At 54.8% G+C, this 22012-nt stretch overlaps 2 protein-coding genes across 4 annotated transcripts in view; one reads left to right on the top strand and one right to left on the bottom strand.

Moving 5' to 3' along the window:
* Nucleotides 1-19269, top strand: SMPD2 (sphingomyelin phosphodiesterase 2). 3 transcript variants are annotated; one of them, XM_077839452.1, is made up of 11 exons: nt 1-82; nt 5660-5882; nt 7437-7533; nt 7668-7744; nt 15248-15341; nt 15462-15551; nt 16203-16285; nt 16587-16719; nt 17059-17163; nt 18004-18160; nt 18728-19269. In XM_077839452.1, the coding sequence occupies exons 2-11, from the start codon at nt 5833-5835 to the stop codon at nt 19069-19071; spliced, it is 1230 nt and encodes a 409-aa protein (XP_077695578.1). In that variant the 5' UTR covers nt 1-82; nt 5660-5832; the 3' UTR covers nt 19072-19269. The 3 variants fall into 3 exon arrangements, with proteins under 3 accessions (XP_077695578.1, XP_077695579.1, XP_077695580.1); XM_077839453.1 differs by having other exon boundaries at nt 11-82; nt 5758-5882; XM_077839454.1 differs by having other exon boundaries at nt 52-82; nt 5763-5882.
* Nucleotides 19270-20473: 1204 nt separating this feature from the next.
* MICAL1 (microtubule associated monooxygenase, calponin and LIM domain containing 1) overlaps nt 20474-22012 on the bottom strand; it is a 41176-nt gene continuing 39637 nt past the window's right edge. The window contains exon 25 of the mRNA XM_077839395.1: nt 20474-21694. Coding sequence (XP_077695521.1) covers nt 21546-21694 — 149 coding nt within the window. The 3' untranslated portion in view covers nt 20474-21545. The remainder of the gene's footprint in view (nt 21695-22012) is intronic.

The raw sequence follows: 22012 nt of genomic DNA, 5'->3' as shown, positions 1-22012 counted from the left end.
GACTCCAAGCCCCAGCGTGCCCCGCGCGCCCAGCCTGGCCGCTGGCCCCGCAGCCCGGGGAGCTGGCGCGCGCCCGCAGCAGGTGAGACGTCCCCCCCCCCCGCAGCCCCGGGGCGGGGAGGGACTGGAGCACCCGTGCGTCCCCGGCGGGGCGGGGCGGGGCGGGGCGGGGCTGCGGGCACCCCTCGGCAGCCGTGCCCAGGCGCCAGGGCAGAGCCGCGGGGCCCGCCGCAGGGAGACGCTGTTGCTTCCTTTGTCCGCTGGCTTCCGAGCTCTGCCCGGAGCGCGTCTCTCTCCTGCCTTGGGGGGGCGCGGGGGGGGCTCTCTACTCCTTTCTCCCACCCCCGCGCCCCGATCCCTCCCATGCATCGAGTGTATTAATCGCTTTAGCGCTTGCAAAGCGCGAGGCGTTTTTTGTCCCTACTTCGGAAAGATTTAATTATTGGTGGTGGTGGGGGGGTGACTCCCCGCCCCCCCCCGCCACTTCTGAAAACCCTCAGGGGCCGGATTGTGGGGCCCCGCTCTCGCGCGCCCCTGTTCGGCAGCAGGTTCCCCGGGGGACCCGCGTGCGAATGAGCCCGAGCGCTCGTGCCGCGGGGCCGGAGCGCGGGCCCCGGGGTGGCTCTGCACCGGCGGGACCGGGAGTCAGGGACCCGGTTCGCTGATGGGCGAAGGCTCAGCGGCGGTGAGAGCGGCCAGGCCCAAGGGCTGAAGCGATGCTGGCCCTTGACGTGGGTGCAGCTGCAGCCCAGAAATCTCCTTTCTAGAGCCGCTCCCCATGCGCACTGCGGGGGGATAAGCTTCACCATAAGGTGCCTTTATACCTCCGTAAGCAGGCTAGGTGTTGGATTGATTTTGACTAGTTTTGGTTTTAAACCAGAAATCACGCCCCTGTAGCCTCTGTGCAGACCGGGCCTGGGACACTTACAGACTCGTCCCCTCCTGCAAAAAGAAAAGGAGGACTCGTGGCACCTTAGAGACTAACCAATTTATTCCAGCATAAGCTTTCACTTCATCGGATGCACTAACAGGCTGCTACTCTGAAACCTGTCCCCTCCTGCTAACTTTTGGCGGTTGCATATTTCCCCTGAACGTGTTGTGGCAGCTTTAAAGCAGCCCCGCTCCTTGCACGGGGGTGGATTTTTAATAAATCTCTGTAACGCCCTTTTACCCAAGGTCTGTCCTTACAGAAGCAGGCGAGGCGTAATTGTTTAAACGGTTCGTTAGACACCAAATTCTGCACAGATCCAACGTAGAATTCCAGCTCGCTCCTTTCTGAGTGTTTACACTGTGGCTCTGAACTTCTGTAGCTCACATGGTTAACTGTGTTCACGTGACGTTTTTAAAAAAAAAACAATTTTTAGCTGGGGTTCATAGTCCTGCCTACGACTGTGCATGACACCGTGTGTTAGTAACCACGGCAAGTCCCTCTGTCTTGTTTTAAGATGTTAATGTTGTTTATAATGTATAGTACGGGTCGATCAGATAGGAACACAAACAGATCTTTGCTTTTTAATAAAAGCCTCCATTTTAATTCAGTGCAATGCATGAGTCATGTGGAGAAAGGATGGTTATGTCAACAGACTGGAATTCAGGAAGTTAGGGTTTGCTTCCTGTGTGACCTTGGGCAAGTCATTTATTCTCTCCGTGCCTCAGTTGGCCTCTGTAAAATGGGAATAATGATACTTCCTTCCTCCCACCCTCTGTGAATTTAGATTGTAAGCTGTGTAGGTGTTTGGATTGTAAACTCTCTCTTACCTGGGGTGTGTACAACACCCAGCACAGTGAGGCCTTGATTTTGGCTAGGGTGCAGTTGTCATCTATAAAATGATTATAGCAGAACCTCAGCATTACAGATGCCGGAGTAATGTGCTGACCCGTGAACCAGACTCACACATCTCATTTGGAACCGGAAGGACACAATCAGGCAGCAGCAGAGACAAAATAAAAAAAGAAAAGGAAATGCAGTACTGGGCTATGTTAAACGTAAACTACTTTAAAAAAAAAAAAAGGGAAAGAAGCGTTTTTCTTCTGCATAGTAAAATTTGAAAGTGATGATCAGTTGTAAACTTTTGAAAGAACAACCAGAACGTTTGTTCAGAGTTACGAAGATTTCAGCGTTACGACCAACCTCTGTTTCCGAGGTGTTTGTAACTCTGTGGTTCCCCTGTATTATAAGTCATCATTTGAGTGTCGGAAGACCATAGAATACCAGGGTTGGAAGGGACCTCAGGAGGTCATCTAGTCCAACCCCCTGCTCAAAGCAGGACCAATCCCCAATTTTTGCCCCAGATCCCTAAATGACCCCTTCAAGGATTGAACTCAAAACCCTGGGTTTAGCAGGCCAATGCTCAAACCCCTGAGCTCTCCCTCCCCCCACTAGGTATTAATGCAAATATTTTGCTCATGTTAGCACAAAATCCATACTGGACGGGGTGGCATTCTCCTCTTGCAAACGCTTGTGATCGAATCGGGATGTGTTGTGGCTTCAGGTGACCAATCGCAGAACACAAATGGTGGCTTGCAAAGCCTGGGTACTTCTGAGTCATAAACGCAGCCCGAGAAAAGAGGGTTCGGTTAGTTCAATGATTCACTGAGCAAAACCGGGACTCTGTTCATAGTGAATGGCATCCATAAGGGGTAACTCAACCGGCTCTAAGATACAATAAAATACGGTAACAAACTGGTAGGGGCAATCACTGCCTGCTGCTGGCTGGAGTCACTTCTGTGGCATCAGCCCTCCACTGCCTATAGCTAATGGAGAATCTCCTATCTGTAGTGGTGAGGGCCTGTCCTTTTGCTCAGGAAAAGTTGTGCCCATCTAGGGGCTTGTCTACACTTGTCTACGTTGTGTTAACTAACAGTGTGTTACTCGTGACTTTGCAGCCAGTGTGGACAGGTACATGTCTTCTTGAACATCGTGTCCGCTGGCTGTGGGTACGCCGTTAAAGAAGACCATCCCTGACCGTGATGTTCCGACTAGCCATGCGTTTGTTACCAGTGTGCATGGCAGCCTGCTGGAGATCACATGGTCTTCAAACTTTCTGTGAAAATAGTCACCTTTAGGCCAAGTGCTAAGAAAGCTCCAGGCCAAAGGATTCTTTTTTTAGAATGCTCTGAAAATGCTCTGGGCGGTGGGGTGGGTAGAAAGAGAGACAAGGTGCTTCACAAGCTGACCCTGAAATGCAGCCACCTCTGGGGAGGAACAGAGAAGCTGTTTCACACTGCAAAGCGACACCCTTGTTGCAATAGTTTAGGACAGGGAGGTGGTCCTGTTCTATAACACCGCTTTAGGCTGTTAAAGCTGTGGTTCCTCTTAAAGGAGGAATATCGCCTTGAGAGTTTACAAGCAGTTGAAAGGTTAGCCTTACACATGCACAGTGAGAATATTTACTGTGATTGAAGTAGTGGGGTTCTATGTACAGCGCAGTTGCATAATGCTGCGGGGGCGGTGTCTGCGGATAATTGAGTTAAAACCTTGAAATTGTACCAATAGGCAGTTACGCAACCCCGTCGTCCCACGTGTCAGGTTGGTTCTTTCTTGTAACTAAAGAAGATAAATGCAAATGCTTGTGTTAATACACAATAGAGCTTGCAAATTTAAACACAGGCAGGTCAGGAAACGAAAACGTGTATTGATCTCAGCGCACCGTTAATTCCACCGCCTTGTTCGTATCTTGTCATTTTGTTGGATACTGAGGCTTTTCATATTTTCCCCTGACTTCATACAGTGCTTGCCGTGTTGAGTGAATTAACGTGACTGGGTTCATTTTAACTCTTTCGTTCCCTGCGTGGCCTGTGTTTAAATGTGCAAATGTCAACATTGCATTAATGTAAGGTTTTGCACTTATATGCGCTGTACGTACACGTGTGTATTGTCTGAACTATCTATGGTTTGCCCATTTCCGTGGCATGTCTCGCTTCCTTTCAAAGGGCAGAAATGTTAAGCCTCCCGCAGTTAACCAGCCCCCTACCTGGGAAGAAATTGGGAGTGGAAAAGAAGGCAACTTCTTAACTAGCGCTGTCTGAAAAGACGAGCCTGGCAATAAGCTCCAAAGGCAAATAAACTTGGGCTCTGGTTGCAGGATTCGGTGCCACAGAACCATCTATTTGAGAGCATTTTGGGCCTGTGGGGAGCTCATGTGTAGGGACTGCCCACAGTTGCAGTCGTGCTTAGGGGCAGAGATAGTCTCACACATGGCCAGGTTCCAAATCACGTAGGGCTTTACAGATTGAAACTGACGCCCTGACTGGCACAGCCCCTGCGGGGCAGTCGGGGACAGGGAGCAGGGGGAGGTTGGATGGGCGTGGGAGTCCTGGGGGGCCTGTCAGGGGACGGGGGTGTGGAGAGGGGTTCGGGCAGTCAGAGGACAGGGAGCAGGGGGCAGTTGGATAGGGGGGTGGGGTCCCGGGGAGTGGTTAGGGGAGAAGGAGCAGGGGGGTTGAATTGGTTGGGGGTTCCGTGAGGGGCAGTCAGGGGGTGAGAAGTGAGAGGGGGTAGTTAGGGGGCAGGGGCCAGGCTGTTTGGGGAGGCACAGCCTTCCCTACCCGGCCCTCCATACAGTTTTGCAACCCCGATGTGGCCCTCGGGCCAAAAAGTTTGCCCAGCCCTGGTGTAGGGGAACCCTGAAAAGAACAGGTTGTGCTAATCCTTCCTGGTGGTGACAGAGGTGTAGATGGGGAAGAAGGAGGAATTGTGCAGCGCTTTCCGGTCCCCCAGATGAAAGGTGCTAGGCACAAATTAACAGTAGCTGACTTTAGTGCCTGTCTGCAACTTTAGGCACCTAAACACCGTGTAAACCTGACCTCCCTCTTGCAGGGTCGCAGAGCTCGGGCTCCAGTCCAAGCCCAAACGTCTACACGGCCATTTTTAGCCCCAGGGCCCAAGCTCCGCAAGCCTAAGCCCGCTGACCCTGGCCAGCTGGCATTTAATTCCTGTGTAGATGTACCCTGCACTGCCATTTTTAGCCCTGCAAGCCCAAGTCATCTGCCCTGGGCCAGTGGCAGCTTTTCCGTGGGTCTTGTATTACTGTGTAAGCATCCTAACTGTTCCATTTACAATTAAATTGACATTGTCAGGGGAAAACCCAAAGTCCTCCCCTATGTTACAAATCGCCTGTGAGAAGATTTAAACCGGAATAGTTTTAAAAATCCAATACACTTCTCGTGATTGATTGTTTCTCTCAGCCTGGTGGGGGGGGAAACCTGGCCGGTCAGTTTCACTTCGGAGCGTAATCCATTTCACTGCCTGGCTCTCCTGCCGGGCTGCTGTGCGTCTGGGTCGCGGTTCATCTTTTCACCTGCTTCAGCTGGAATCCCTTGGAAAAGAGAAGCCGTGTAGCGTGTCCGTGCAGGTTTAGCGAGTGTAAATGTGCCCCGTTTCACCTGTGCATGTCCCTTTAATTCCTGAACCCCTCTAAGATGCCAGTCTTAGGTCTGCACCTTTCCCTCCTACTGTCGCCTTCCATATGCTGCCTGCAGGTCTCAGCGGAGAGGTGCATACAGAAGCACAGGTGTTTGCCCTGAGATAGTGCCCTGCCAGCAGTCGCCCCACCCTCTTGTCCTCTCCAGCTAACCTGCTAACGCAGCAGTCTGAGTTACCCTATTGCAACCGTAATCTCTCTTGCCTGCCGAAGCCTGACCCTCTCTCCTCACTCAGCTCCGCTCCGGGGACGGAGAACCTGTAGATGCCCAGGACCAAGGGGGGACCCTGATTCAAACCACCTCCAACCCACTGCTCACTGGCTTTGTCCTCAGAGCAGGATTCCCCTCGCTTTCCGTCCACTGCTCCTTGAACGGCAAGAAGGCTCGGCGACCCACCAGCTGGCTGCGATGGACACGGATCTGCCACTGCAGCTACGCGTCTTCGACCTCAATTGCTGGTAAGCTGTCGTTTGTTTGCTCTTCCATTGACCGAGCAGAGGTCAAAGCAGACTGGTGGAGGGTGGCTCTCCTGGGCAGTGGGTGCAGTTTCACCCAGGAGAGTCATGACATACCTTAGCACAGGGATGACGAGCAGCCAGGGAGTCCCTCTGATCTCTCTCAGCACGTTCCCAGTTATTACATCTAGGGGTTAAAGCAGAGGACTCGAAGGCCATTTCAAAGTGCATGGAGCTCCTGGGGTGGGAGACACTGGCCGTGTCAGCGTTGTCATTTATCATACGCAAGCCCCTCCAGACTTCTAAGCCCCGGAGCTGCCGTTCTCTGGATCTTTTCAATCTCCCTCGTCTCTCCGAGGAGCAGGTGCCTGGGTCTGGGACCTGGTGCCCGTTGTTCACAACCAGGCCACTGGGATGTGTGAGTGAAGTGTCAAAAAGCTGGATGCCCCTGTCTTGAGGGGAAGAGGGATCTGTGGCCAGGGGCAAAGCAGGGCCTCGGATAACCCATCGCTCCCAACTTAGCTGCAGATCTGCACCCTGCAGTCAGGAGTTACTCAGCCCCGGGATCTCCATCCTGCTCCACCTCGGTCGCTCCTCCCCTGTCCATTTGCAACGAGCTGCCTTCCTGGAGCAGGCCCCCCTCCACCCCCCCATACAGGGAGCCTCACGCTCCTCATCTCGGCGCTGCTGTGGGCTCTGTGCCAGCCTGCCAGCCCTGCCCTGGGCACAGCCGATCTTTGGTTCCTGTTGCATGCAACGGCAGCTCTTGCCTGCAGGCAGACTGTGCGCATTGCTGGTTGGGCAAGGGAACCAGCTCAGCTAGTGTGTTTTGGGTACACGCTGCCCCCAATTCCCACGCATGCATGCAAAGCACCTGCCATGAGCCATGCAGGAGCCAGGCCAGGCCTGCAAACACGGCCTCCCACGAGGGCTCTCATCCTGTGCATGGCTTCCTGGAATCGTAGGCATTAGACACGACCAGGGCCATGAAGCCCTATTGAATTCAAATCCCCTCCACCCCTCCTCTCTACCTTCCTTGTGGCTGGTCTGATTTTAAACCAGGCTCCTCCTGCCTCTCCTTTCGCTGTGTCCAGGGCCGGCCCTGGGTGTTTTGTTAACTGGGGCAGAAAATGCTTCCCATGTCCCCCAAATGGCTGAGCCAAAAAAACCCCAAAACCTCCGATTTGGCATCCTCCCGCATGCCAGAAATTGGTGCCCAGGGCAGCCACCCTGCTTGCCCCTCTGTCCCCACAGGCCGCCCCTGGAGGTGTCTCTCTTGCTTTGAAGCTGAGGTGAGCATGCAAGAGGCTGAGGGAAACTTCCTATCCCTTTTGCATCCCTGCCTCAAGCAGGACAGGGCTGGGGCTCTATACCGCTGCGAGTTTGGAGGGCGATCCTTGCCACTCAGGGGTCTCCCAGCACATGGGCACCCCTCCCTAGATGCCTTTCCCTATCACTGCTCAAGGCACTAGGAGTCTGATCTGCATTGGTTGGAGGAGGAGGCGAGCCTCTGTCAGGGATGCCCCTCACAGCCTCTGCTTTCTTCCCCCCCCCCAGGGCGATTCGCTACTTGAGCAAGGTGCGGCAGGAGCGCATTGGGATGATTGGCGACACGCTTAGCCAGGAGGGGTTCGACCTGGCACTCTTACAGGAGGTGATGAGGGCTGGGAATTGGAGTGGGGGTGAAGGAGGGAGAGGGCGAGGGCCATGGAAGCAGGGTGGGCTGGGCTAGCTTCTCTTCCGTGACTCAAGTCCCCGCCGTTCTCAGGCTCTCTCCTGCTTCTCCAGGTGTGGAGCGAGAGGGACTATTGTGAGCTGAAACAGAAGCTGACTGCCTGCTACCCCTACTCCCACTACTTCAAAAGGTAAGAGGCATGGCTGGAGTCCCCGGGTGCTGCTTATCGGTGTATCAGAGGGGCCCTGGCAGCAGGTCGTCCTCAGTTTTGCAAACTCTCGAGATCTTATCAAGAGCCTTGCAGTCGTTGATGGTTTTTCTGAAGTCCCAGCTCCTCAATCCGTGAGATTCTCTGAGAATCTCGGCTTTAAAAAAAGGCGGGGGGGGTTCCATCTCTCGTGGTTGCAGAGAAAAGTCAGAAAACGTAGCCCCTGGTAGCTACGACACCGGGAGTTGAAAAGAACCGGGAAGGTATTTTTAAAGATCTCATGGCTGCTAAGCTGAGCTCGTGATTTTTTGAACCCTTGGGATCGGCAGTGCGGCGTCATGCCGAGGGGTGTGAGCTCTGGGCGAAGGAAGCCATTGGAGTTTGCATGGGTTCAGGCTGGCTTTATGGAGCTACAGCTCACTATGAGATGTCAGGTGGTGGAGGAACCTGATGGGGTGCAGTGTTAAACAGCTGTCACGTTCCACCCCAGAGATGGCTGCATTTCAGTGACCCTTGAATGCAGTGGTCTGTGAAGCACGCTGGGAGGAAAGGGTCTCTGGCAATGGGAGACACCCTGGCTTTTGCTCAGCAGAAAACATTGCCTCTGAATCATAACCAAGTTTGCTGCTGTTATACCAGCACTGAACCCTGGCAGCCTGCTCCATGCCGTGTCCCCGCCCCAAGGGACCACGGCAGGTGAGCAGCCTTTGCCCCTCTGACACAGAGCCTTAGGGTGGGGACTGGTGAACGTTCTCCCCGCCCCCCCCCTCCCCCAGGGTAGCCTATCACCCGAGGGCCGGGTATTGGCTGGATGTTGCTATCTCGGGAGATTGTCACGGGCCCTTTGCGGCTCCCCTGAGATCCCAGCAGGGAATAGTGACGCTCTCCAGCTGTCTTTGCACTGGCCGGGGCAGTGACCCTAGGTTCTTGGCGTTCTCTGGGCGGAGCTGGCCCATGGGGTAACTGTGGCATGGCCATAAATAAGCAGGCACAAAGAGACGGGAGGCAGCAGATAGCTACTTGCTGAGACAGCATCTCTCAGGAGCACCCAAGCGGACTTTGTCAGGGAAAAAGGCAATCAGGGTCATCCCCTCTAGTGCTAACCCAGCCCTTACGTCTCCTGCCCCATCAGATACAGCCTGGGGCAGGCTTGATATTAAAGGTCTGCTTGTAAGGGGTTAATCCAGGATTAACTGAGGTGTGAATATATAGCTAGTCAATTGCTATGGAGTGTCACCTGCCTTCCACACGGACACCCTGATGGGAACAGAGTCCCTTAGACCTTCCCCACCGGGTCTGTGCCTCTTGGTCACAGTGACACATCCCCTCTTGGGTCGAGTGAGAGTGACCCCCTTCTCCATGTCAGACTGGTTGCTTCCTACCCTTCCCAGTTCTTTATTTGGTCACTGCCTTCAAGCTTCAAACCAGTCTGTGCAATTTCCCAGGCTGGGGGCGGTGGGGTTTTGAGCCTTTTCCAGATCTGTTTACCTGTCTGGGCATTTGCATGAGTGAACCCCCCTTTTCCCCTGGAGACTCTCCCATGCGGAGAGGTATAACATTTAGAGTTGATAGAATAGCCTTAAAGCCGTCCCATGTGTCTGTCCCATCTTCCTCTGCCAGAAGAGGATGCTTAAAGGATACTTAGAATGGCCAGAATTCGATGTTGATTTGTTTATCCTTTCGACCAGTAGTGTTGATATTTATTTTGTCAATAATGATTGATTTAAAATTTCACAGTGGCACAGAATTATGATTTTAAGCATTTTTAAAGTGTGTTATCTATTTGAAATCATCTCCTTTGCTGGAACTTGAGGGGAGAGGTCAGACAATAATTTATTTAATGACAGTAGAGGCTGAGATTCAACAAGTTAAAGCTGTATAACCGTTAAAACACAAATTGTCAACACCACAGGTCGAAATCTACAAAGTTACTATCCTTAAGTCAAGCTCTAGGAAGTTCTCAAGCAGCATTTGTCTGACTCCGCCTGTCTGTAGATTTCACTTATTGCATATTTCTTTCCATCGGTTTGTGTGTGCGTGGTGAAAGCGACGTTTACTGATAAAAATCTGGCCCTTCCAAGCCTAGGGATACTGGACTAGTGTCCTGGGGAAGTCTATGGGCTTGTGGCCTGGAGGGCACGTCTGGCGTTACCTCCCATTGCAATGTTACAGGGAGTAACTCTTGGTCATTGGAGGGAATCGCGATCGGGCATCACCACAGGCTCTCTGGGGAGAGAGGGGTAGTAGATTGACCCCACACATGCCCCACTGTGTTTACCTTCATCTCAGCATTTCCTCCTCCACCGCTTAGCGTCATTGTTACCAACCACTAAGAAGTTATAGAGTGGGGGGAGAATTTCCCCCTCTTGTGACTGGACTTTAATTCACTATTAATGGGCCAGAGCAAGAGCTAAAGTAAGCAGCCTTCTGTAGTCCCATGGTTAAGGTGGTGAGCTGGGCATGTTGAAGGCCCTGGTTCCATTCCTGCTGGGGGCAGTAAAAGGTTTTGCCCCTCTTGCTAAAATATTAAGTGAGCCACTGACAAAATATGAATCACTCTTTTGTCCCCGCTGGTCCCAACGCTCCCCAGGCCGTGGGAGATTCCTGTTCCAATGCCCCCATCCGTAAGGGGCTTGGAACTAGGATCTCCCTTCTCCCGCTGAGGGGTGGGAGCTCCCTGTTCAAATCCTCTCCCCTTCCCAAGAGAACAATGGCCTCCTGGGAGAAAGAGGGGACTTAAACAGGGAGCTCCCGCCTCTCAGACAGGTCACCTGGGAGGGAAGGAGACCCCCGTTCCAGTCCCCTCTTAACAGGCAGTGGGAGGACGTGAACCTGGTTCTCCCCATTCCAAGCAAACATCGAAACCAGTAGACTACAGAGTGATCCTAGCACTAGCCTTCGTGGAACTTATACTTAATTAAAGTGGAGCCGCTTCAAGAGGGAAAGACTAGGGGAGCTCCCCCTCCAAATCCCCTTTCCCCCTCTGGTGGGCAGAGGACTCGAACCAGGGCCTCCAGCATCCCAAGTCAATACCCTCACCACTGGCCTAGAGAGAGCTTTTCATAGTGGACTCTTCCTGTGGCTCAACTAATATTTAATTCAAATGGAACCATTTCAAGAGGCAAGACCAAAGCCCCCTCCCAGCACAGGGAGAATCAAACTAGGGCCTCTAACACCCCAGGCCCACACCTCAACCACAGGGCTATAGCAGAGCCCCTGAGACTGCCTTTGGCCCTCCAGTTAAAGTGGACCAGCATCAAGCGGAAAGTTCAAGGGAGCACCCTTGGCAAAGCCCTTCTCCTCGGCAGGCAGCCCGGGGATTTGAATGAGCATCATTCCCTCACCGCTGGACTAGCGGGTGATTCTAACCCTCTGGTGGCCCAACTCCTACTTAGTGGAAGTGGAAAAGGTGCACCAGGCAAGCAGGAGGGAGCCCCCACTCCCAGCCTAGGCCAACAAGCCCATTCTTAATGTCTGTCTCTGCCTATTCACTGAGGAAGGCACGGCCCCACCTAACTGAGGCCTGAAGGGGTCCTGTTGTTGTGCTTGATTTTCTAGGCATCTCAAAGTGTGTGTGGGGGGGCAGTGCTGAGTATTGCCTCCCCTGATTCCCTTTGGGCCACAAGGCTGAGTCGGGGAGCTGAGAGCGGGTAGACTTGGTCCATATTACAGGCAAACAGCGCTATGACCGTAAGGGAGCGGAGACTAGGCATGCAGCCCGGAGAGCAGCGGCGGGGGCGTGCTCGGTTCAGGCACCAGACGTCTCCCTGAGAGCCAGGGAGCCGAGGCGGGGTGGGCGCTGTGAATGCCAGAAGCACTGAGCTCAGGGTGGGGAGGGAAGCATAGACACCGCGCAGGCCCCTGCCTCAGCCCCAAGACCAGAGTGGGGAACTGAGAACAAACAATCGCAATGCATGCCATAGACACAGAGCCCTGAGCCTGGGGAGTGGGGTGCCCAAATGGGTGTGTGTGGGAGACATTCTGGAGCTCCCCTTCCTCCACACTCCTGCTGCGAGGGGTGGGAAGAAGAGCTCTAAACTCCTCCTCCACCCACTTCTCCGGGTGCTCAGCTGCTGTCTTCAGCCAGCTATTTTTTCCCACGCCACTGATCGCTGAAGTAGTCACACCCACTGAGGGCACAACGGTTTGGCTGCCTAAGACACACGTCCATGCCCAGCTCCATAGCCTCTCTGTGCGTGGGAATGAAGCTCTTCTTTGGGCCAACACCAGCTGCCTGACAAACAGAGCGTTATCTTTGGCACGGAGCTTCCGCATCTAAGTCCAAGCACCCTGTTTACTCTGGGTGTTTGCTTTGCATGAGAAACGTGCAAGAACATCTGTGAATCTGCTTCCTCGTGATCTGCCTCGAGTTCTGGTATTGCAGAATGGTGGCCAGGCACTACCTGCGCTGTTCGTTCGATGCCGTGAAACCCACCGGCAAGGGGCACTTCCCGTCCAGCTGACAATCTCTGCTCACGCTTCACGATCCAGCCCGTGAAGAGAAAATTTGCAAGTTAGATTTAGTCTTTGAATACAGCATCATCGTCACGCAATGCTTTGGTAATGCTGCTAGCACAGTGGGGTTCCAAACTTCTTGCATTTGGACATTGCACCTGGGGGTGCTCTCACCAAATGTGATCGATTCTTCATTTGTGTAATTGTCACCGACAGCCATGGACACCGTTCAGCAGCTGACCACGCCTTGAATGCTGCGTGCAGGACTGGTCGCCCGCTTCTCAAAAAAGATACATTAGACGTGGAAAAGATGCAGAGAAGGGCAACAAATATGATTAAAGGTCTGGAATAGCGTCCATACGAGGAGAGATTAACAAGACTGGGAACTGTTCAGCCTGGAAAAGAGACACCTGAGGGGGAATATGAGAGAGGTCTATAAAATCAGGACTGGGGTGGAGAAAGTGACTAGGGAAGTGTTAATTACCCCTTCACAGAACACCAGAACCAGGTCGCCTGATGAAATTGACAGGCAGCAGGTACCTCCTCACACAATGTACAGCCAACCTGTGATACAAGGTAGCTTAACCATTGACAGATTTTTCTCCAGCCAACAGGGTATGTTGCTCTTTTGGGTGTTTCTCAGAGATCCATCCAAGTTGAAGAGGGAAAGCGGGGCAGGTGCCAGCTCATACTTCATCAGACTCTGGTTATCAGCATCTCTGGACTGGACACTAACTGTCAGCTTGCTGGATATCTGACCATCAATAAGAATTGCTTGTGCTGTCTGCGTCTTCTTTTGTTCGACTGTGATTACCAAATGATTTGCGATTATGCCTGTTTATGGATCAAAGGAGGCCTACTTCCCCCCTTTGTAGGCTCCTGGTTACAAACTGCTTCGTTTCTTGTGTGCCGTTCTCTCTGGTCTTGCACAAGCTTTCTGCAGCTTCAAGTGGGGATCACAGTAGACGTTGCAGCGTTCACAAGTGGCTGGCTGTTGTCTGGGCTTGTTCCAGGGTCATTCTTTCAGTCCCGACTTTTATAATATCTTGGGACAGCAGCCGCCAGGCACTTTGTGGTAGCTTCCTTGTGGAGATCTACTGCAGCAGGCTGCATTCCACACCTTTGTTTGTTACAGCTGCCTTAAAATGCGTAGTCAGGTAATACTTGGTCAGAGCCTTATCCTTTGTGCAAAGATGCGGATGCTTCCCACAGTCCTTGCTGAGAGATTGCTTGATAGCCATCTCACGCCATACACCACTGAAGGGCCTGGCAGTCCAGGACTCTGCTCTCTATCAGTTAGGACAGGATAGATATCTGGTTTCTCTTTCCCCACAAGTCTGTCTTCTGTTACCTTTACACAAACTCATATTGCATCATTCACATGACCACACTGGAAGTCAAGTGGAATCATCTCTGCCAATGTCTCAAGCTCCGTGGACTTGTTATCATCTCTCTTTGCTGCTACGTCATCCACTAGCAGTTGGGAGAATTATGTTACATAGCTCTCCCAGAGCAGACACGCTGAGGAGTAGGCGGTGTGACTCGGTGGTCGGAGCAGAAGTCTGGCCTAGTGGCCAGGGGAGAAGCGGAGGTGTGGTCAGGAGACAAGCCAGTGGTCAGAGCCAGGAGGTAGGGATCAGAGGCATGAGATGAAGCAAGGGCTGGACAAGAAGCTCATCTACCAGGCTTAAATAGGGAGCGGTTGGCCCTTCTGTCCAATCAGAGAGCACAGTCACTTAGTGAGGGTTTACTGGGCCCAGCCAAGCTCATTAGGTTGCTAGGTACCCGAGCCCAGAACCAGCTGAGTTCCTGACAGTCTCTGAACGGTTTTTCCCCTTGGATAACATGTGTGTCCACGAGCTGGTGGAGTGCCTGGGTGCTCTGCCAGAGCATTCTGTCTCCCCAAGATGTGGCTCGTCTCCTCTTCCGGAAGAACATTGTTCATGGGCTCGCCAGGTGCCATCCATTTCCAGCGATGCGTTGCCTCATTCATAAGCTTGTGGATTCTAACGCCAGGGTTGTATGCTGTCCCTCTTAGAGCGTGACTGACACAGCATGCAAGGATGTCTTCAAACCCACTTTCCTGCATCACGCTGCCTGCATCGCCCATGAAATTCATTGCACGATGCATGCCTCCCGTCTCAAGGCGGCCATTGTCAAATTCCCTTTGATTCCTCCATTTAATCAACTGTGCTTTGCAGGAGGTTGCTTCATCATAAGTCTAGTCCTGACCTAGAGAGCAGAACACACCCAGAAAGTATTTCATCAGGGTGTACGCTGTATTAATACCAGTGGCAGGAGCAGCAAGCATTGGACGGCAGCCAATAGTCATAAAACATAAAACAGCCACAAAAACTTTTCTCCAATCAGTCCTTTCTACGAATAGTGACAAATATTTGGATGCGTTACATGGTACATACAGACTTTTGCTTTAACCGCAGGCAAAAAAAGTACAGGAACATGCATCAAATATATCACCTGGTGCTAAATATTTCCCAGACAATCCCATTGTGAGTACAGAGTTGCATTACCAATTGTACTTAGAAGTTTTCCGCCACTTTTGGTCAAAATTAAGACTGTGTTTCTTCGAGTTACGGCCTTTTGGGGGATTTCGTGGGGGTTTTGTTCCGACTCGATGCCCAGCAACGTTTAAACATTTATGTGAGATAGAAAAACTGCACCACTTCCAGCATCTGTATCCACCTTGGTGATGCCCACCAGATACGTGCATCACATGTGATAGCAATGATATGTTTCTAGCTGATAGCTTACCCTAACTCATTAAGAAGACCCCTTTTTAAATCTGGTTGGGAGACGGCTGACCCCCAGTCCCCTGCTATATAACCCCAGCTCCACTCCCTCCCCAATCCAGGAATAGAGCCCAGGAGTCCTGACACCTAGCCCCTGCTTTAACTACTAGACCCCACTCCTTTCCTCCGGGAGTTTTGCTCAGAAACCCCACCTAGTAGTCCCCAAGGGCAGGGCAGGGTTGAGTGACTGAAGACGGTGACGGTAGTTTCTCTTTCATAGTGGGGTGATTGGCAGTGGGTTCTGCGTGTTCTCCAGATACCCAATCCTGGACACCTTCTTGTACCAGTACTCCCTGAACGGATACCCCTACATGGTGAGTGCAGGGGGCCGGCTGCCACAGGGTCTGCTTATGTCAAAGTCACAGGCGGGGGGCCCTCTGCGGTGACACTGTGATTGTAACCAGCCTTCTCTCTCTCCTCTCCTGTCCCGGCAGCTCCAGCACGGGGACTGGTTCTGCGGCAAGGCCGTGGGGCTCCTCATCATCAAGATCTGTGGGATTATCTTCCATGTGTACGTGACCCACGTGAGTCTCACTGCGGGGAAGGTGGGGGAGAGGGCCGAGGATCTGACAGAGACTGGGAGTCACTGGAAAAAAACAGTGCAGTCTAGCTTGAGATGCCTCAAGCCAAGGGGTCTCTCACTACTTCCCTTGGAAGACCGTTCCACAAACGGATCTACCTCACCAGCAGGAAAGGATTCCTGATCACTCTTTGCTCAGTTTCACCCCACTAGCCCCAGCTGAGCCCCCTTAGACGATCAATTCCCCCCCACCCCCGGACAGTCACCCCTCCCACACAGCAGCATTGCTGTTCTGACATGGGACAGGAAAGAAGTTTGGATGCTCGGGGCACCCTCTGCCGGCACAGAGCTTGGAAACAAAAGACAGCCAGCGAGGCGCTCCGTTAGTGCCAGGTGTGATGGGAGCCTGTACGAAGCACTAACCGGCAATATCCAGTCATTATCCAGCAGGGCTGGATTCAGACCTAGAGGTGAAAAGCCATCTCTCGTTCTCCATCCAGCGCCTCTTGCCTCGTCTCCTTGGTTTGAGACGTCTAAAGCCAGACTGCTTGGAGCCTGGGAGCACACCTGGCATTGGTATAGGGCGGACAAGAGCTAGGTTTCCAGTGTCTGTCCCCGAGCGCCTGGACTCACTGCCTGTTCTCCCTTCACCCAGCTCCTTGCGGAGTACTGCCGGGACAAGGACGCTTACCTCCCCCATCGAGTGGTGCAGGCCTGGGAGCTGGCTCAGTTCATACAGTGAGTAGAGCAGAGACGCCGCGGGCTCATCGCCAGTGGGGCCTTGTGTGTACCCCGGCGTCTCATCTAGGGAAGGAAGGCGCATTAGCGGGGGAGCTCGGAACTGCCCCAGACCCAGCCACGCCCCACAGGGGGCGCTGTAGAAAACGCCGGGGGTGCGTCAGCTGTGGGAGAAACCCCCAGCTACTCCAGTCCCTGCCTCTCTCAGCAGGGGGTGCTGTAGGGAGCGTGCCGGGAGGGGGCGGGGGGGGCTAGCTCGCTCGCTCTGGCCCCGCCAAGTTACTCTGTCCCGTCCCCTAAGGCACACCTCGAAGGGAGCGGATGTGGTGCTGCTCGGTGGGGATTTGAACATGCACCCCGGGGACATGGGGATCCGGCTGCTGCGAGGCTGGACAGGGCTGCGGGACTCCTTCGCCGACGCAGATAGGTTCGAGGTAAGCGCTTCCCTGTAGGGCCCGGGCAGGGAGGGAGATGGGCGTGTGTTCAGGACTGGCCTGGCGCACAGACAGTAAATGCCTGCAGCAGGTGAACCCAGAAGCTGGGCTTCCCCTCCCACCTGCTGACCCTCCTTTGCACCCCAGCTCCCGCCCCGGCCAGCTGTCCCCCAGCACCTCAACCTCCCCTCCCAGCCACCAGCCGGGCTGCCGTCTCTGTGAGAGTCCAGAGCCCCTGCCCTTCAGCAGGATGCTGGCTCTCCTTCCGGCCCCCTCCGGGAGAAGGGCAGGGTCTGGTCTGTCTGGAGGGACACTGACTGACCTTGTGTTGGCTCCCAGGGCTGCGAGGACGGCTACACCCTGGTCCCAGCCAACTGCTTCACGGTTAATAAGGAGCTGCAGCCCTTCCCGCTGGGAATCCGCATCGACTACATTCTCTACAAGGTATGTGCAGCACAGCGGGGCGGCGAGGGGAGGTGACCCGCCCGAACCACAGGCCGCGTCTGGGACAGACCTCAGAACCGGGCCCCGGGCTGCGTCCTGGTGCTGGGCACTGCCTCCCGTCTGCTACCACTGCGAGTCGGACGGGAGAGGCAGAAGAGGCCTGTCCGGGTCTGGTCCATCCCACCACCGAGTTCTTACGTGCAGTGCTTTTCACCCATAGACCTCAGCGCGCTTTTACCAATGAGGTCAATAGCATTAGCCCCATTTTACAGGGGGGAAACTGAGGCATGGGGCGGGGATTTGCCTAAGGTCACTGAGCAGGTCAGGGGCAGAGCTGGGAATAGACCTCTGAGGCCTTGTCCACTAGGCAACACTGCCTCCCATATTATATAGTAGATCTTGCTGGTTTTGAAGTCCCTTAGCCATAGCCCTTGTACTGTGTGGGTCTTCCTGCTTTTTAGATCTGAGCAGGTGGGCACAGTGGACTGATCACAGGCCTGGGACGCAGGAAGGCCTTAGTTATAATCCCAGCTCCTGCCACTTGCTTGAGCGACATCGCTGTCCTGGTCTGTCTGTAACCTGAGGCCGGAGCTCAGCTCTGTCAGCCCTCTGGACAGTGGGGCAGTGTTGCCAGTAAAAACTCCCTGTCTCGAGATGTTTCTGTGTGGTTAGAGCAGGGCACTCGGCCTCCCGGGTCCCACTGCAGCGTCTGGGCCACAGAGCAGCAGACTTCACTTCCATCATGTGGGCCACGTCCCATGGCAGGCCGGGGAGGGGCTGCGGGGAGAACGGCCCCGGGGCCTGCGTAGCGCTGTGCCCCATCGCCATTCCTTCCCGTAGGGACTGTCTCGCTTTGTGGTGAAGTGTGACAGCCTCGTGACCACCACGGGCACCGCCCCCGGCAAGAGCATTCCCTACTCGGACCACGAAGCCGTCATCGCTACGCTGAGCGTGCGGCGAGGAGAGGAGGCCAAGGGCTCGAGTGGCAGCAGTGTCGGTGAGTGCCTTGGCCGCTCAGACCTCGGCAACGGGGGCGCAGCTGGCCCAGGGAGGGCAGCTCAGACGGCAGCCCGGGACCTGGAGCGCTGGGACCTTGAGAGAGCCCCGCCTGCCAAGGCATTAGCTGGGCCTCCGACCGCAGCCGCTTCGGGGCTCCTTCTTCCAGGCTCTGCAGGAACGAGGCCACGGTGGCAAGTGGACCGTGCAAGCCGTTTGAAAACCCCGAGAGCGCCATCAGGGGAATGGTTGGGTTTGATCCCACAGCCCAATCGTTTCCGTCCAGCCGGCGCTAGGGATCTCACCCTGCGTGGCGAGAAAAAGACCCAGGGTGCACAGAGCCCAGCAGCGAAGCAAAGCACCATGGGACACCTGCCCAGAATTAATCCCCCCGCCCCGCACAGACAAGGCCTTAGTTGTCCCACGGATTGCCGTATCAGCATGGTGTGTCTCTCCAGCGGGTAAGATGCCTTGAGCCCCTTGAGAGGCTGGGGCTGTGTCCGAGGTGGCCCGGCTGGCTGGGAGGAGCCGTCTCAAGCTGTGGCTAAGCCCCTGTTTTCTCTTGCAGGGCCGGAGCTGGTGGACGTGGTGAACGAGGCCCGGACAGAGGTGAGGGCACGGCTGCACGCGGCCGAGTGTCAACGCGACTCCGACGGCCGCATGGCCAGCCTGGCCCTGGTCCTGCTGCTCCTGCAGGCGGCCATGGGCCTGAGCTCCCTGGCGGGCTGGGACGCCCCGCAGCCCTTCCCCAAGTTCTCCTCCTCCCTGCTGAGTTTGCTGGCCACGGTGGTGCTGCTGCTCTCCATGGGGCTGTACGTCTTCCACACCATCGAGGTGAGGATGCTGCAGGGGACCGAGGAGCAGATGCGGCTGGCGCTCCAGGCGCTGCAGGACAAGCTCAGCTCCATGTAGGACAGCAGCGGGGGGGTAAGGGGATCAAGAGGCTTCTGGGTGCTCAGTGGATGGCGCTGCCAGCTGGCGGCGCTCGAGAGCAGGGGGAGGGCAGGCGGTTTCCTTGGCCCTGGATTGCTCCACAGATTGCTTTTCATGGTTAACTTGATTTTTAAACAAGAGGCATTTGGTATCTTACCGATTACAGCAGGTTTTCTATAGAGTTAAATAAACTTTCTGAACAGATTATTGTATTCAAGAGACGGAGTGCTTTTAACACAGCTAACAGGAGGTGGGGGCTTAGTCACGGGAGATCTCGCGAAGGCTGCCCTCAAGGGGCATTTTCATAGGAAAGAGCAGAGACTGCTCTTCCCCTCGACACACACCCTGGGGTAGGACAGGACGGTTGGTAATACAGTTAGGATTGTCTGGCTGTGACTGAGGGTACGTGTCTACACGGCCTTTGCTGGTTGCGACTGTAGCGTGTGTAGACATACCTGAGCTAGCTTTCAGCCAGCTCGTTCAGATACCAGGGCAGTGAAACCCGAGTCCGGTCTGGGCCGGTGCGGACTGCCTGTGCCGCTCCAGATTCCCCGCTCCAGTACCCAAGCTGGGTCAGTTACAGCTAGCTTGCGTATGTCTGCCCAAGTTGCAATCCGCTGCCCACGTCTACAGTGTAGACAGACCCGTAGTGCGGCTCCGTAACTTCTGGACTGGGGAGACCGAGCAGAGCGTGACCGCGCCAGGTCAGCAAACGCGCCGCACTGAGGCCAGCCTGTTTCTACAGCAGCACTTTAGAGCAAACGCCTCCATGGCGATCTTAAAAGAGCATCTACGCCGGGCGGGGGCAGGGTTGGCCAGAGATTCCTGATGGTTACAGCTCTGCCTTTACTGCTCCCGGCAGCGGTGGGCAGGGCTCCAGGCACCCTCAGGGGTAGCTCCGTGAAGCTTCATTGCAAAGAGGGAACCACCTGTGAGCAATTCCCTGGTCAGGAATAAGAGAGGTACATGGTGTGGCTTTGTCTGCAAAGCCTTAAGGAGTTGGAGTTACAACGCCTGTCCCCCCATCTCTCGGGGTGCGTAGATATACTGGCGTTAGCTTTGATCTCGCTAGCTCCAACCACAGGAGCACCACGGGCTATATGACCCCGCCCAGGGTATGCACTGGAGTGGCGAGCCCCACGCAGCCACAGCTTCCCTGCAAGTGGAGCTAGCTAGATCAAAGCTAACCCTGTGTGTGACGCACCCGCGGACAAAACCCAGCCGTTCTCCCCCTACCCTTCAATTCCTGCTCCTTAGTCTTTTTCGCTGGCTGTGGCTGGATCCTGTTAGCCTCCCGGAGATCACACTGAGCATTAGTAAGTCTCACCAGTTTCCATGGACACTGAAGACATCTGCTGACAGAGGGGAGGAACAAGGTGGGTGAGGTAAAATGTTTTATTGGATCAACTTCTGCGAGGGAGTGACAAGTTTGAGCTTACCCAGAGCTCACCCACCTTGTCTCTCTAGTACCCTGGGACCCACATGGCCACAACAACACTGCATACGACAGGGAGGAGGAGAAGTTACAGGAATCTGCAGGGAGGGGGACCAGCAGGAGGCGCTGTGCGCCAGATACTGCAGCCTGTAGCTGTTTGATTGGCTCTGGATAGGCCCCCTTGTCTGGGCTGCAGAAGGAAACATTTTGGGGGACACCAAGAGCATTTCTAACAGGACTGATCTGAAAGGAATCCAGCAACTCCCTGAGGGACTGGGCTTAAAAGGAACCTGAGAACTCATGCCCTGAATAACTTAATCGTGCCGATAAAGCATTAAAGCCAAGGCTGTGTCTTCACTGGGGGAAAAGGGGCTAGTTAACATGGCTTAAACATCCACGCTGCAAGGCAGCTGGAGTAAACCCTGACGGGGAGTCTCGTGTATCCATCAGCTATGGGGTTAAAACACTAGGTGCTCTACCCCCACCTGGCAACACGGGGTTAACAGGACAGCTGCCTTGTGCATTTCTAACATGCTACAAGCCAGGTGTGGTGTCAGCCTTGTTCCCTACTGGAGATGAAGCCTAAGGCAAACTCTGCCACGCAACCAAATCTGCTCCCCTTTGGTCTGGGGAGCAGCGCTCCAGCACTAAAACGAGAGAGGAACCTGCTAAGCCTGCCTGTTGGGTTAGGGGCCCAGCCCCATCAACAAAAGCCCCCGTTCCAAGAACTGGGCTTGTCCTTGCATTCTGCCAGAGCAGGCGGAAGAGGGGCCTGGCGCTCCAGGCAGCAGATTCACCCCCTTCAGTGAGGCTTTAGCTATAGTGTCAGGGGCATGCTGCCTCCGTACATGCCCCCTTACCTCTCCCAGGGTGACCTGACCCTGCCAGCAGCTCTCACACTGCTGAGGAGAGGCCCGCACAGTCTCTTGGGCCGTCATGTCCCATCGTGTCCTGGCAGAATGAGGAGCCAGGCTGACGTGGGGAAGCGGTCCGTGGCAGGGATCGGGCCGGCGGCTCATCAGGCCGACCCTGGGAAAGCCTCGCTCAGCTCGCTAAGGCGCTTCTCGTCCAGCACATGGATCAGAGCGTTTCGCTGGTTCACCACCTCCAGCAGCTGGGCCAGGATCTCCTTCTCCGCCAGCCTGTCCTGGGGCATCTTCAGCGTCTCTGCAGGAACAGAGCAGGGAGTGAGTGCCTCGCACGCCCTGCTAGCGGCCTGAGACCTCGGTTCTCCCGCCCCGAGGCGCTGTGCGGTGCAAGCCAAGGCCGCGTGGCAGGGAAATCTGTCCCTCTGCACAGACGCCCCCATTCGCATAAATGCCTCCTTCCCTGCAGCGATACTGGAGCAGAGGGGGGCAGGACACATATTCAAGCTGAATGGGATGCAACTGCCCTGCTCATCCGCACTGCTCCAGAAAAGTGAATCGACTTGGCGCTTAGGAGCCTCCTGCTTCCCAGCGGGGGCAAGGGAGGCAGCGATCAGAG

Source organism: Eretmochelys imbricata, chromosome 21 (genome assembly GCF_965152235.1).
Source record: "Eretmochelys imbricata isolate rEreImb1 chromosome 21, rEreImb1.hap1, whole genome shotgun sequence".
Taxonomy (NCBI): Eukaryota; Metazoa; Chordata; order Testudines; family Cheloniidae; genus Eretmochelys; species Eretmochelys imbricata.
The sequence above is the reverse complement of the archived record's forward strand: the minus strand, read 5'-3'. Positions and strand labels throughout refer to the sequence as shown.